At 41.3% G+C, this 15619-nt stretch overlaps 1 protein-coding gene across 1 annotated transcript in view; it reads left to right on the top strand.

Moving 5' to 3' along the window:
* The window catches only part of CPLX1 (complexin 1), a 127529-nt gene extending 116302 nt beyond the window's left edge, over positions 1 to 11227 (top strand). The window contains exon 4 of the mRNA XM_082783730.1: positions 6243 to 11227. Coding sequence (XP_082639856.1) covers positions 6243 to 6440 — 198 coding nt within the window. The 3' untranslated portion in view covers positions 6441 to 11227. The remainder of the gene's footprint in view (positions 1 to 6242) is intronic.
* Positions 11228 to 15619: the final 4392 nt, after the last annotated feature.

Raw genomic sequence — 15619 nt, 5'->3', positions numbered from 1 at the left:
AGGCTGTGTCCACATATAGTATGCCACTATTCAAAAGGAATATATTTTCACTTTTTGGAGATAAATATCTTGAGAACTAGTTTCTGCTTTGCATAGGCTACAAACAATAAATTGGACAGAATAATGAAATAAGCTGCTGCAGGGTGAAGCTCTTTGACATGATCATGGAAAGGGAATTCAGTATGGAGATACCCTGGGATAGCTATATTAATATCATATTCATTTTAACTTGTTACAGTTAGGACTTCTATTTCTGCCATGTCCACAAAGTTCAAATTTAATTTAATATCAGGTAAATTAAGTGGTACAGTAGCATGCCACTAAGACAAGTTTATGCAGAAAACAGAAGACTGTAAAGCTCTTTATACCATGTGAAAGTTCTTCATACTTAGCCTTTTCAGAAATATCACAGCATATTGTGTAAATGAAAAGGGAATACTCAAAGTAGTCCCATCATTTTGAAGGTGAAGGAAAGGAGACAATTTTTTTCCACTACCTGCGATGCACTGCAGGGGGACAGCCTGCTCCACCAGGGGCCTCTCCCTGCACAGCCTGCAGGGGAACTGCTGCTGCCTGCCTGCAGCACCTCCTGCCCTCCTGCGGCACTCACCCAGGGGCTGCAGGGCTGCTTCTAACCCCTCTCTCTCCTAGCTGCTGTGTAGCAGCAGTCTGTTCCCTTTCTTAAATCTGCTCTCACGGAGGCCCAACCAGCATCAGTGATAGTCACAACTCTGGCTAGTTGTGGGTCCCTTTTGGAGCCAGCTGGGTCTGGCTCCTGGCTGACATGGGGATGGACTCTTCTCTGGGAGAAAAGCAGCCTTCCCCACTACTAAAACCTTGTCCTGAAAACCCAATATTCTACATGTGTTCTTGGCAGAAGGTTTCATGAGTCAATAACGTGAAGATTGGAAGAACACCAGATGAGTGTTCCCTTTGGTAATGAAGAAGAAAGAATAGCATGACAAATAATAAGTGAAGCCCAACAGGACAGTTGAAAGAGAAATCTTTTTCTTATACCTGTGTCTTTTCAGTTTTCCAGATTTCTTTGATTTAAAAAGGAATTTCAGAATTAATCTGGTTAATTACAAGGATAAATCTTCTAATTGTAAATGGTTGCAAAGTTCCAGAGTAGGTGAGAATTCTTCAGCAGCTGAAGTCTCTAAGAAAAAGACATATTCAGGTCAAGGTGACCCCTGAGGTAGCAGGGTGGGCAAGTTGCCCTCTGATCGTCTTCTCTAAATATATATTTTCAACTTTGGCTGATAATTATGTTTTTATTGTTGTTGTGGGGTGGAATGTGAATTAAATTTCATAGACAGGGCTGTGTAAGAAGAGAAAAGGTGTCTTGTAATTTGTATATGAAGCAAGATAAGAAACATGCATTGAAATCTCTCAGATATCTTTTAAAAGCTCAACAAGGAAATAAAACAGCAGTTCCAGAGATGGCTGTATTGGCCACATCTGTTCATAGACTCAGCAACCACACAAAACCGTTAATTCCCTGAAAAGAAATGTAACCAGCATCACTTGTATGCCAAACTTTTCCTAGAAATGTAAACTGTTAGCTGATATGCAGCATTTTTTCTTGGGATGCAGACTGATGACTAATTTCAGGCTTCTCAGAGCGCCTTGGGAAGAGTTTTTTTCTCAGTGAAACAGCAACATTGCCAGGCATCCATGGTGAAGACAACCATGAACAATTCCCATCACCACAAAAGGCGCAGAGCTGTGTTGTGGGATGCCTTTATGCACACCTCCAGATACCAACCATCCAGGTGTAGCCACAGTAGAGGAGACTTGGGGGACTTTAACCACCCTGACATCTGCAGGAGGGACAACACAGGCGGGGATAAGTAGGTTACATCTGATATCAGGAAAAACTTTACCATGTGCCAGTGAGAGAGCACTGGCACAGGTTGCCCAGAGAGCTTGTGGAGTCTCCTTCAATGGACATCTTCAAAAGTCACCTGGACATGGTCCTGGGCAACCTGCTCTGGGTGTCTTAGCTTCAGTAGCGGGTTGGACCAGATGACCTCCAGAGGTCCGTTCTGACTTTAACAATTCTGTGATTCTGTAACTTGGTTGACAGCTGCTGGTCACAGAATCACAGGGCCATTCATGTTGGAAAAGACCTCTAAGTTCATCTAGTCCAGCCTTTAGATGGGTCCTCCTAGGATGTGCTTTTCCACTACAGAATTCCATCTCTCAAGACCTTCATGGATTTGTCTTAGCAAAGCATTATAATATTTACCTGCATCCTGCTGCACACTGTGGGCTTCACATGCACACTGTGTCAGCTGAACCTTGTGCTAGTCAGAGCTGTGAAGAGGTCAAGCTAGCCAAGGGAACATGGTTCCTTCTCTACTGAAAAGATTTAAGCGTTCCTTTGTGTACCTTCCTTACATTCACAGCAGCTGACACTGCAAGTATGTTCTGCAAGACATGTCTGAAGCAAGCAGCAAGAGCACCAGTTCTCATTATCTGCTTGTCCATGTATTAGGAGGGAAGAAAATTGTGCAGTGAAAATTCCCAGTGATGAAAGAAGCTTTATATGTGACCATATAAAGTATATACATAGTGATACAAAATAACTTACACAGACTTATAAAATATGCTAGTTCAACCATGGAAATAGCAGATACAATTATGTATGTTATGTTTGTTTAAGTTTGGAAGTGTGCAATATGATATGATTATGTTTAAATATTGCAACTGGCAGCATGTGACTATAATAATCTTAACAGCATACAATCACAGTAAATATTAGTAGGATAATGTTGTGATTATTTTAAGCTCCTCCAGATCCCCAAGGTCTCCCAAGGTCAGCAAGCCCACTCTGTTGGTACTTAGGAGTCGCCATCCAGGGTACAGAAGTCCCAGGGGCATCTTGTGCAAGTCAGTGGGTTGAGATGTTCACCTTAGCAGCAAGTTGTTCTCAGGCACCTAGATTCTCTTCTCTGGGTATCTTCTGCTGGTCCCAACCTGCATCTTTGGAGTTGTCTTTGTATTTCTCTCAAAACTCCATGACCGTGGCTTTCTTTATTTCCTTAGTTTCTCCAGGGAAATCACTTGATCCTAAGGAGTCAGTTCCAAATCTAACCCACAGACAGCCATTCATTTGAACCTTGATTGCTGCTGTCGTCCTGAGGAGTCAGCTCCAACACTGACCCAGAGATAAGTAGCAACTTTCCGCAGGTGTCTTAAATATGATGTTACTGAATTATTTATCCTGTGACCTAGATATTTGCTAGAGAGATTTGTTCATGTTTAGCAAGCAGTGGTAGCTTGTCATAAGTAATACTAAGTATATTTTTAGTGCTTTGACATTTTAGCTGCAATCACACCTTGGCTCATCAGTCCCACTATTCCCTGTTACCCTTAGTACCATTAGAGTTAGATCTAATTCCCAGCCTGTTTCTGGATCTTGCACTTGCTTCGGCTTCCTGTGCAAAGCAGAAGTAATAGTGGAAGTAAGTTGTAGGTCATTGGCAGCCTTGTTCGCCTGCTTCTCTCCTGATGTGCAGTCAGTGAGTGGGGGGTAAAGTCTCCAACTGATGCCTGAGGACTCCACCCTACCGTTTTTTACCAACATATGATGCAGTGCAAACACTACTCATATAACAGCATAGTAAGGACAAGGTAGTTTAAAATGCTATTAACTGTTTGGTGGCATAAATGAAGGTCAAGCAGATAATCACACAAATGCAGCTTCTGATATTAAACTTTGTGGGGCTGAACTTTGAGAAAAAGATGAAATTGTTCTCATCCTTCACATGTTTTGGAGGTAATGCAATATTCTCCCATCTTCAGGAATGCCAGAGAATGGAAAAAGTGTTTTTTTGTTTGTTTGTTTTTGTTTTTCGTTATATATATACATATATTTCTGTTATATATTGACTTAACATAAAATATTTAAAGTGAAGACACTAAGATGCTTGTTTTAATTTTGTACCTGTTACTTTAGGACTCACTATAATGCAACTTCATCTGAAGCAATTTCAATCCTAAAAAATACCATTTAATTCACCTGCAAATTACAAAACATTATGTTTTTATTATAAACAGCATTAAAAATTACCACCATCCTTAAAGTATAACACTGAATAAGCAGTAAGACTGGCCATACACTGTAAGAACTAAGGGCAGTCTAGCACCATGCAAGTCACTGAGGGCCATTGAGCACTTGAGTGGTTGTTTTGTTTTAGTTGTTTTAGTTTCCTGTGCCCTGGATGTTTGTTCAACAAGTTCACAAGCTATAGAGTCCACTGGCCATGAGCTGGTAATTGTAATGAGACAGAGGATTTGGCAGCTGCAGAGGACTGGTGAGTTATTGTGATTTGTGCTGTCTCCACTACTTCTCCTGTAGCTGGCAAAGCAAAGTCATGTCTGTAGATAAAAGATGCTGGGAAACACCTGGGGACATTTACCTGTAACTTGAGAGGAACAAGTCAGCCATACGTGGTCTGCAGGCTTGCAGCATGTCTCATTTCCCCTGCAGTGCTGGCTACACTATGTTGGATCTTCTTTTTTAGTGTTCAGCCCTGTGGCTGCAAATCAATCAGATGCTTCCTTTGCCTCAGATCATCATTTGTCTTGAGCATCTCCCCCATGAAATCTGGTGTGACTGGCATCCACTGGGTATAAAAATTGTAAGATAAATGTCATTAATGAACATTTTGGCTTGGAAGAACTGATTTAGAGAACTAGCTATTTTTGAAGTTGCTGGTTTCAACCTTGCAGACTGTCATCCTAAATATGAATGATGACTATTGATACTGAGAAAATACTGAACACTTTGTACCAACACAATTCTTTTATCTTTTTGAAATCATATCTAATTTTCTTTTCAGAGGTCCTTGTTCATACAAAGTGTTCTGCTAGCTTTTGCAGGGCTTAGATTGGCTAGTTACCTCACAGTTCCAATATACTGAGAGCAATCTTAATTCATTTTGGTACTGTAGTTAATATTTAGGCGGAAATAAAAGAGTGGCTCTTACACAGCAAGAGTTTTGAAGCTGACAGCTGTTTCAGCAAAACTGAATGCCCTTCCCCTTCCTCACAAAGGTCAAATGCCTCTCTAGTGTAGCTGAACTGAAATAATTGTAAGTGATAAAGAAGGTAGCTTGCAGGTATCCTTATTGCTGTAGATTTACATGTGACAGTTTGAGTTGATTTTATTTTCATCATCACTATTATCTCTAAAATTTCAGTGCAAACACTTTTGCAGAAATGTGTGGAGGTTGAGGAGTGATGAGTGCAGAAATTATTTTCCTTGGACATGCCTCCAAACTAGAAGTTGGAAACAAAATCCATGTCACTGTGGGAGCAGGGATACTACAGCACTCCTCTGCTCAGTCTGATTCACTCAGACATATCTTTACTTTCCCATTAAATCTAGCATTTTGAATATAAAATCATAAAATGAAATTCTGGTTATTCATGCCAAGTCATAGTTGCATGCCTTTAATTCTCAATGGGAGTGGCAAATTTCAGGTATCCATTATACCTGCAGTCATAAAGATGTTTCTCTCTAGACAGGGTGTCAGCTTTACTCCAAGAAGTGTAGAGTCTGGTGTGCACATGCAGCCAGAGTTTCTTATGAAGGTTTGTTTTCATTGAGATGTCTTTCTGTCCCATTTATACCAAAAGAACAGGGATGGGCTGGTATAGAAAATCTCCCACATGAGAATATCTAAAACTGTCATCTTTACTGCGGTCTGTCCTTTCTGGTTTGCTTTATTTTGTTGAGAATAGTTTTTTTGTGTGTTTCCATTTTGTTTTATTTGTTTGTTTGTTTGTTTCTGACATTTTGCCTCCTCCATAATGCTTTACTGTAAAATGTTGCAGATGGAATTTCAAAATCATTTCAGATGAAGAGCTTGAGCATCAGACTTGGTAATAGAACAGGGTAGGTTCAACAGCAGCAGAGTAACACCCCAAAACTGTATTAACACACACAGCTGGTATTGTCTTTGTTAAACCCACAGCTATATAGTCCCAGATTCTCTGCCATGCTTGTTTCTGAATGATCCAAGCATCTGACCATCCTGTCTGGAGAGAGCTGCCCGTCCACTGGGCTGTATATAGGCAAGAGTTGTTAGGACTGATAATTTGGGGGTCCGTGAAGAAACAAAAGCAGAACATTTCCAGTGATGTGCATATGAGGCACCATGTGTGATGGCTGCCTTCATCTGCTATCCTGTCCAGTGTGTGACTGACAATGTGTTCTCTCTCTCCTGCAGTATGGAATAAAGAAGAAGGAGGAAAAGGAAGCAGAGGCCCAGGCTGCACTGGAAGCTAATGCTGAAGGGAGTCTGACGCGTCCAAAGAAGGCGATCCCTCCTGGCTGTGGGGACGAGGAGGAGGAGGAAGAAGAGAGCATTCTAGACACAGTCATCAAATACCTACCAGGGCCCCTGCAGGACATGTTCAAGAAGTGATAGCTGCAGACTGTTAGATGGGCACTAACAGTACTGCAAAGGATTTCTCTTTTGCCCAATGGGGATTTACAATCTTGCCATCCATCACGCAGCCCTGCCCACCTCTATCCTCTACTGCTCACTAGGAGTTCCTTCGCTTCCCATTCCCCTCTGCCTATTCCCTTTCCCTCTTACCCCAGGACTCATCTATTCCTTTTTTGTACATAGTCATATCCAGTAGATGCCTCTGAATGGATGTAAAGATTAAAAAGCTGCAGACTACACAACTTTTATTATAAGCCATAGTAATATGTATGTTAAATAAGGCAACTGTACATTAAGCATAGAAAAGGAACAACCTCACATGCATTTTGACCCAAAGCAGGAAGAAGTGTTCACTGAGTGTGAACAGTGGCCTCTTTAATTTTCTTTAATCATTTATTATTATTATTATTGATGATAATTATTAGTTATTTTTATTAATGTTCTTGTTGATTGGGTCACACTAGCCATTTGTTGTTGACCACATCTGCCCTTGGAAATAATGTCTCAGTTCTCCCGTGGAATCAGAGCTTTTCAGTTTTAATTTCATCACTGGCATAAATAAGAGATTATTTGGAAGGTAAATCATGCATGGCTTACACAGCTGACATCACTCAGAACTGTGGAAGTAGTGAGTCATCTGCCTTCAGATGCTGGCAGAAGTTAAATGCCTCAGAATCTAAGCAAGAGTCATGCCACTTTGGGAATTAGCCATACACTTAGCTTGAAGGAGTAGATTTGGTCTGACAAGTGCCATACAGAGAGCTGGAACCACAGTGGGGTGTGGGGTGCTCTCTTAGAGGTCCTTCCCACCCCTTTGAAGTCAATGTCCAAGAATTTTGGTCACTCTAATTAACTAAACTTCCTCTTTCTGCCTAGTGCTGTAGTCTGCAATCTCATTCCCAGCAGTGCTTTCAGGACAGACATTCGGTCTGCAGCATATTGTTACTGCTGTGTCCTGCCCACCCTTCTCTGCAGCTGTAGAAGAGAGTGGTGGCCTGAATGTTAGATATGGCCCTGAAGATCCTGAGATCTTACATTTGCCTCCTTTGTCTCATGCTAAGTTACTCTGCTGCCTTGAGGAGATCACTTATTTTTCTGCCCCATTTTCTCCAGCTGTAAAATATAGGTTTCAGTCAATACCTACTGTAAAGGGATATAGTAAGGATGAATTGCACAATGCTCCTCTAGTGCTGTGCAGGAGCTAATTAGTATTATAACAGTGTGGGGCATCCACTGATTCTAGTAAGGTAGGAAAAAATCTCTCTATTATCTTGAAAGCCTTTCTTAGACACAGATGTTTTCCAGTACAGTGCTACAAGCACTGAGTATCTGCAAAAGAAAAGCCAAATTCTACTGGAGAAGTTGACTTGCTAGTCCACATATGCAGTTGCATATATAAACAGACTTATTTTGAACACAGTCACTTACTAAGTTATCTGGCCTGTTACCTGAAGAGCTGATCCTATGTTTTTGCATGTGGCCACATCTCTACATAGCTGCTGCAAGAGCATCACAGCATCCCTGTCTCACAATCTTGTAGGAGAATCGTTGTTTGCCTGGCAAAATTAGCATTGTTTGTCCCTGTCATGGGAGCAACACATCCTTCTTAAGTACCTGGAACAGATTTGGAAGCAAATATATGCTTTCTAATGACAACAAAAAGGATTGCAATCTGAAATACCTCATTATGTACCTAAAATAAAACATTTTACTCCAATTGAACTTCTTTACTTCACTTGTTCAGCACAACTGAGTTTAGGCAAAGATTCCAGTACTTCCCTGAATAAATTTTAAAAGGTATTTATCATCCTTTCAAGGTAGCAGAAGCATCATCGTTAAGGCTTGTTACCTTAACTACATAAACTAATATGAACTAATGTGAACTCTGTCTTTTAGCACATCTCTAAGTAAGAAAAAGCTTTTATGATACAAAAGAAATATTTTTTGTCCTCCTCATCCATTTACTATTTGGGTATACCAGCAGTCCTCGCTGCTTCCCAACTGGCTTCAGTCCTAAGGTTCTACTAAACCCAAGGTGGAGGCTGAGGATATTTGATCTGCAAGTCAGAACCAGCTGATAAAGAAGCAACCTGTTTCAAGTTGGATCCACAAACAAGACACATTCAGTCTTGTTCACGCTACCATGGGTTTTGCAGGGAAGACAGAAGGCGGGTTTTACTCTTTCAGATAATGTCAGTGTTTTTTTTTGCCCTAACTTTCATTTAAAGCAAGATGAGTGTCTCCTGCTAAGACTTTAATGACCCAGAACACTCTTTATCTCTTTATCAGTGCTTGGGTATGGCACAGTAGTGCTGAGCAATTTATCATTTTCCAGGGAGAGTGTCCTGCTCACCCCATGCAAATTCAGCAACTACTAATTTCAGCCTGTTTAAGTAGACCTCAAAGAACTGAAAACTCTCCTGTCACAGAGGCAGCAGCTATTTTTGGTGCTCTGAGAGGGAACTAAATCCAACACCCCTGAAAACTAAAAGGCAGACAGCCAGGCTCTTTGCTTCAGCCACTCATTGGTAGTGAAATCTACTGACATGCCAACATCAAAACTTCCGAAAAACTCTGACAAATGTCAGTGGCCTGTGTTCTCTAATGTATAAGTAGAAGCAGCATACACGTGCCCTTGCTGAAAGGAATATATCTGTTCCTATTCTCCCCTGGCCTTGTTCTGGAGGAGTCTACAATCAATCAATCAATCAAACAAACAAACAAACAAGAAGATGAGCTTGTTCTGCTTTGCTTTGGGCTTTCTCTAAGACTTGCTTGTTGACCTTTCCCTAGCCCCCATCATGGGCTCACCTCTTCATCCAGCCAAATACTGTCCCTGGTGTAGGATCAGGGTTTGCTGCCCAGTCTTCTATTTATTGGAGGGTACTGCCAGTTGTTGATTGTTGGTTTTCACAGTATCACTTGCACCTTGATGGACACGTGTGTGCACATGTGTGTGGAAGATGAAGAAAAGAGAGAAGAGAGGGTCAGCAGGGATAGAAAGGAGGCATATTTGGTATCTTTTTTTTTTTTTTCCTAACTGCGCCTCAACAGCTGTGTCATTGACTGATCGGTCTAAGTCAGGATATTGCATGGCCTGTGCTCAAATATCACAAGTAGTGGTGTTTCTGCCCTCAGAGTATTAAAAATAAGGTATTTTATTCTGTGAGCTGAGCTCCTGAGCTGTGGGAACATCCAGACCCAAACTCTGAAAAAGGCCATGAGAACTCTGAGCTGAGTTTAGTACACTGCAAGCGAGGCTCACAGAGCAGGAGGGAAAGGAGAGGTGTCTTGTTAAGTAATGCTTGCTGAGTGTTTTTCATTGTGGGAGCTTCCCAGCCCAGCTGTGCCGTCACTTCTTTACCTTAGCTCTGCAGACCGACAGCAGCCCGTTCTCCATGGACAGCACAGAGCTCAGTCAGGTGTGAACTGCTGGTTTTCCTTTTATTTTTTCCTTTTATTTCAATAAACACCCGTGACAGAAGACCTACCACGGGTACGGGGCAGTTTTTACTTGTTTTTGCATCACGTAACTTTTGGCACCTTGCATGAGTTCTGGGCTTCTCCCCAGTTCATTCCTCCCTCCCCAAAATGCCTAAGCTACTCAGAACAGACTCAAAAGCAGGCACTGCCCCCTCCCTGGTGCCCACCCATTTCCCTTCCCACCCTGAACTGCCAACACGGTGCCTGACACCTTTGGCACATGTATGGATGTGAAAAGCATTGTCTCAGACACCCTCCCCCTCAGCACTCAAGCAGGTGTTGAAGAACTTAAGACCAAAGAGAAGTATGGTTCATTGTTTGGATTCTGAATTTCTCTTTGTCATTTCATGCCATTGTTTTATTTGCATCTCTGGTCTGTTCAAACTCAGGTAAATGAGTTTTGTTTGTTGCTGTTGTTGTTGGTTATTCTTTTTCTTTTTCTTTTTCTTTTTTTTTTTTTTTTCCATTTTGTTCTGCCTTTTGTTATGTTTTGTTTGGGGGGAGGGTTGTTGAATAGTTTTTATTTACACTGAAAGGTCGGTGGCTACACACTGCAGCCATTTTCCTCCACAGCTCCAAGACCTTTCTGGCTACTAAAAAAAAGTCAAAGGCCTCCACCTTTTGGAGGGCAGATAATTGAGTTTGCCATTGACCTTTGTGAACTCACATATATCTTTAGAGAAAGCCATATGAAATCAGACTGCAATATTGATTATGAATGATATTCTTGTGTTTAAAATAAAATGAGATACGAGATCATGTGCTAGATCACTTTGGAGTTCCTCTGTCTATGTTTCTAGTACCGTATGTTGGCTTAGGTCCTTCCTAGCCCCTCTCCTTCATCAAGAAACACCATACCAATGCTGCTGAATACATCTTTTTGCCAAGCTTACTGTGCTAGAATAAGCGTTGTTAGAAATCAGCTGTTGTGACCTCAAAGTAACGTCTTATGTATCTGAAACTTGTCTGTATCCATTCTGAATATGTTATCAAGATACCGTTTCTTCATGTGCTGAGTTAGTAAAATGTTTCAGTACCGCCATTAAAAAAACTGCTCATTTTCTCTCTCTCTCCCCCTCTCTCTCTCGCTCAAACACATGCACAGAGCAAAACTCAATCTAACAATGCATTTTCTAGTAGAAATGCTTCCCAGCGTTCTTTAAGATGCATGCAGTACCCTCCAAGCAGCCAGATTATTTGAAGTAGAATCTTTGTGAATGTAAATTTCATTTGTTACTTGCCTGCTACTTTTTCCTGCATGATGTGGGTAAATGGTATGATGTTCTTTTTAAATGGAATCACAGACAATAAAAGAAGAAAAAAAAAAAACAACAAACACAAAGGTGATTTCATACATTTTTCCAGTGCTTTCCTGTGAAATTCCTACCAGGCTACAGTGGGAAATGAATGAAAGTAATGTTGTGGATGCACAAATAGAACAGAAACATAACCGAGGAGAAACACGGACATTATTTTAATGGAGGTGTTTATTTACTTATTAATATTTCAAAAACTGATAAGACTTGGCATCTAGATATGAGTATGACAATTTTAAAATAAGTTTTGCTATTACATATTTGTCTTTAGGAAGAACAGAGCAGCATTCCTGTGAACAAACTACAGTCATCTGACCATGGTTATGTGCAAGCATGTTTGAATCTTAAAATCAAAAGAGTGAAAAACTGATTTGCAATGATAACAACTTTACCACTGGATCCAGAACTTGTGATATACATAAAACTCACTGAGTGGCAAGTTGCACACAGCTTATCCTCATTTTACTGCCTCAGGGACAAGTCAGAAGTTGTGATGTTCAGCATAAAACTACTGCATCACATTAGAAAAAAAGAAAGTGAAATAAACATCTCAAAAGAAATATTGATACTCTTTCCCATAGGAAAACTCTTCTTTGGGACCGCTGCATGCATGAGGCTTTTGTTTTTGTTTTTCTTGTTTTTCTTTTTTTTTTTTTTTAATTCATTTTTATTTTTACAATCAGAAGATACAACCACAAGGTATTCACAGAGAATCAGCCCATATTATTTGCATCCCACAATACTTACTTAGACTGAGCCCAATGCTGTTATGACCAATACATGCCAGTGTCACTGCCACCTGGGTTTGCAGGGGCAAGCTCTTTATTTGCTCTAAGCTCCATGTGAGATCTGTGTTTGAGGAAATTAACAGATCAAGAAGGTACTTTTCACTGGCTCCCCGAAGAAACAGCCAGCTCGAGGAACCCCCGTTCTCTGCACCGTGGCTTCTTCCCCACACATGTAGAGCATGAGACTTAATCTCAGGGTTGACTGTGGTGGTTTTACTTGGGTGAGCAGCTGAGCTCCCCTCAGACCCCCTGCTCCACGTGGGCTCCTCTCCACGGGCTGCAGCTCCGGCCCGGGGCCTGCTCCTGCGGGGGCTCTCCATGGGCCGCAGCCTCCTCCAGGCCACATCCACCTGCTCCACCGGGGGCTCCTCCACCCATGGGGGGGCTGCAGCGTGGAGATCTGCTCCATGTGGGACCCATGGGCTGCAGGGGGACAGCCTGCTCCACCAGGGGCCTCTCCCTGCACAGCCCGCAGGGGAACTGCTGCTGCCCTGTGCCTGCAGCACCTCCTGCCCTCCTGCTGCACTCACCTGGCGGCTGCAGGGCTGGTGCTCACTCCTCACTCTCCCAGCTGCTGTGTAGCAGCATCTTTTTACCCCTTTTTAAATATGCTCTGAGCGGAGCAGACAGCATCACTTACTGGCTTGGCTCTGAACAGTGGCAGGTCCCTTTGGAGCTGGCTCTGCTCTGACATGGGGCGGGTGCTGGACTCTTCTCACAGAAACCACCCCTGCAGCTCCCCACTACCAAAACCTTGCAACGTAAACCCACTACAACACAGAATAACCTTATCAGAGCAGCAGGTTCCAGGAAGAGGGTTTAGATACCAAAGAGGGAAAGCAGCTGATTTTGACAGGCTTCATTCTGCAGTGGAGGTAAATTATTTCTGGAACCAACATCTGCTTTATTATTAAAAATATGCAGAAAGATAATTCCAGTAATTAGGCTGGTGCAATCTACTTTTCCCCACTTTAAAAGCACACTTTGTCAGGTGAAACATTCTTGAGTGGAACACAAAGAAATCAGCAGGCATATCGTGAGTGGTTATGGTGAAAAAGCACTCCAGTGATGGAGGTGCCGTAACTTCCAGAGTGATCTCTGTTCTCGACATTAGTTTTAGAATGCAATGTTCTGCCTGCTTACATGCTCCCAGTGCTCACTGACACCAATGGAGGCACAGACTACATTCTCGGGGAAGATATCCAACTTCCAGATGAAAAGCCAACACGACATTGTACGAATGCACAGAACGGCATTGTGTCATCATTGTGTACTGGCATACTAGGAGTATGCCAATTAAAAAATATCAGCCAGGATTTTTAATACTCTCTCTCCAAACTCCTCCTCTCTCCATGTAAAACAAGACTATAACTGCACTTGGCTATTCCCTGTTGACAGTGGCTCTGCTACATCCTGTCTCTGGCAATTTTAGAGATGTCTTGAGATGGACAGTGACGCTACAATTTAAAAGGCAAATGGCTAGAGCATGTGATGTCAAATACCCATACTCTCTTGAACTTTCAGTATTTAAAGGGAATCAGAATTCTGCTAGGTCTGTGGAATGGCAACCTTTTTTTTTTTTTTCTTTCAGATTTTCTTAATATTTTCTTAATCATATTGTTCTGTTAGGAGGTCAGATATAGCAGTATATTAGGCAAGCTCAGCTATTAGCTGCAGCAGCTAAGATTTTTTTTTTTTGAGTTAGAAAAAGGCTTCTTTAAAACTTATGTGTCAAATGTTTCAGATGGGCTGTGAGTGATTTAGACCACAGCATGCAAAAAATGCCTGTCTAAAAATGTATTTCAGTTCTATTTCATTTTTAGATAAAAATAATTGTTAAATTCACACACACACACACACACACAAAATCTTTCCAGTTTTTCAACTACTGGTTCTAGAAGAAGACAAAACCAAGCAAAGGCCAGGTTGCATGGGAAAGGAAACTGTGCATTGATATGGAATTAATGTATTAAAACTATCTATTCTATTTCAACTTCCACTTGATCAGTGCTGAAAATAGCCAGAGTATGTGTACAACCACTTCAAACTTGGTTATCTAAGCCATTGCTCTGAAGCCCACGCATGATTGAGCTGGGACTCTTTACTAATACGGTTCCTTAGACAGATAATCTGTGAATTTTCTGCATACAGGGACCCAATATCTAGCATTTGGCTTTTAAACTGTTGAAAATGAGACACCTTTCCAAGTTTCTCTATCCTATCAACAGCTGAACAGATGCTCATCAGATATTCAGTCCTCAGCCACAAAGAATCCCCTTTTATTGTGAAGACTCAGCATGGCAAATCACAGTCCATATGTGAACATTTCAGATGTATGCATTTATAAATGAATAGATTAATAGAAGTTATCTCTCTGAAAAACATCTTGGTGTAGAAACTCACTTGAGAGAATTGGGGGAAAAAATCCACTACTTTTATTTTTTTTCCAAATAACCCTTGAAGAAATTCTAGCATTTCGATTACCAACTGTTTTTGGACACACAGGTTACAGACTAACAGCCATTCCTATTTAGAAGATTAAATGAAGAACTGGGTTTTACAGTGCTAAATGGGGATGAGACACAAGGTGTGTGTAGTTTTTTTTTTTTTCATGTAATGTTAGGGAATATCATTAAGAAGCTCCTAATGATGTCTTGTTTCTCTCTAAAAACAAGACACTTCATCTTCTGTGTGACTGCAGCCATTTTTAGTGTGGAGGTGAGCCAAACTAGCTTAAAAAGCTATGGCAAAGAGAGGAAAAATAAAATGTCCACTACTCTGTTAAAATCATAGGCTGGCAGATGGTGATTGCTCATGAGGGTTTTTTTAGGTCAGCTCAGCACAGCTCTGCACTACATTCAGGGGAAGAAAAATGAGAGCATTTTAATGGAAATTTCCTAAGCAGGGTGTATGAGTTCTCTCATTCACTGAGATTGTGAGGGTTAGGTTACAACTACAGGAGCACTAGTCATGAACAAGAACAGGCTGTGGAGAACCATCCCCATGCACAGCACAAAGGAGGACACCACCCAGTTATTAGAATACTTCAGAAGCCACAACTACAGTGCTCCCCATTTTCCCACAATGGTGAAGTGAGGATAAATATAATGATACTGATGCCTCTTTGAGATCTCCCAATAAGAACCACCCCAAAGCTGTAAGAGTTCTCTATGTATGCAGACTTTTCTAAGGACTCTTGCAACACATGTCAACATTATCCAAGGACCAAATGTCAGAAAGACTCTTGGGAGTGATGAGATTAAACAACTGAAAAAGATGCAACTTCCTAAGTTATTGTAGGCTATGACACCAACAAAATTACAGCAGACTAGGTGACAGACAGGTATTTAGATGTATTTATTGTTCAGATGAAAATCCATTTGCCTGCTATAAAGTCCACTACATACGTACATAAGTGCAGTGCATGGAGTGTCCCCTTGAACAGAATCACAGAATCACAGAATCATCTAGGTTGGGAGAGACCTACAAGATCATCGAGTCCAACCTCTGACCTAACACTAACAAGTCTTCCACTAAACCATATCACTAAGCTCTACATCTAAATGTC

Source organism: Aythya marila (genome assembly GCF_965140915.1).
Source record: "Aythya marila genome assembly, chromosome: Z".
NCBI lineage: Eukaryota > Metazoa > Chordata > Aves > Anseriformes > Anatidae > Aythya > Aythya marila.
Note: the sequence above shows the minus strand (reverse complement) of the source record. Positions and strands in the feature narration are given on the sequence as shown.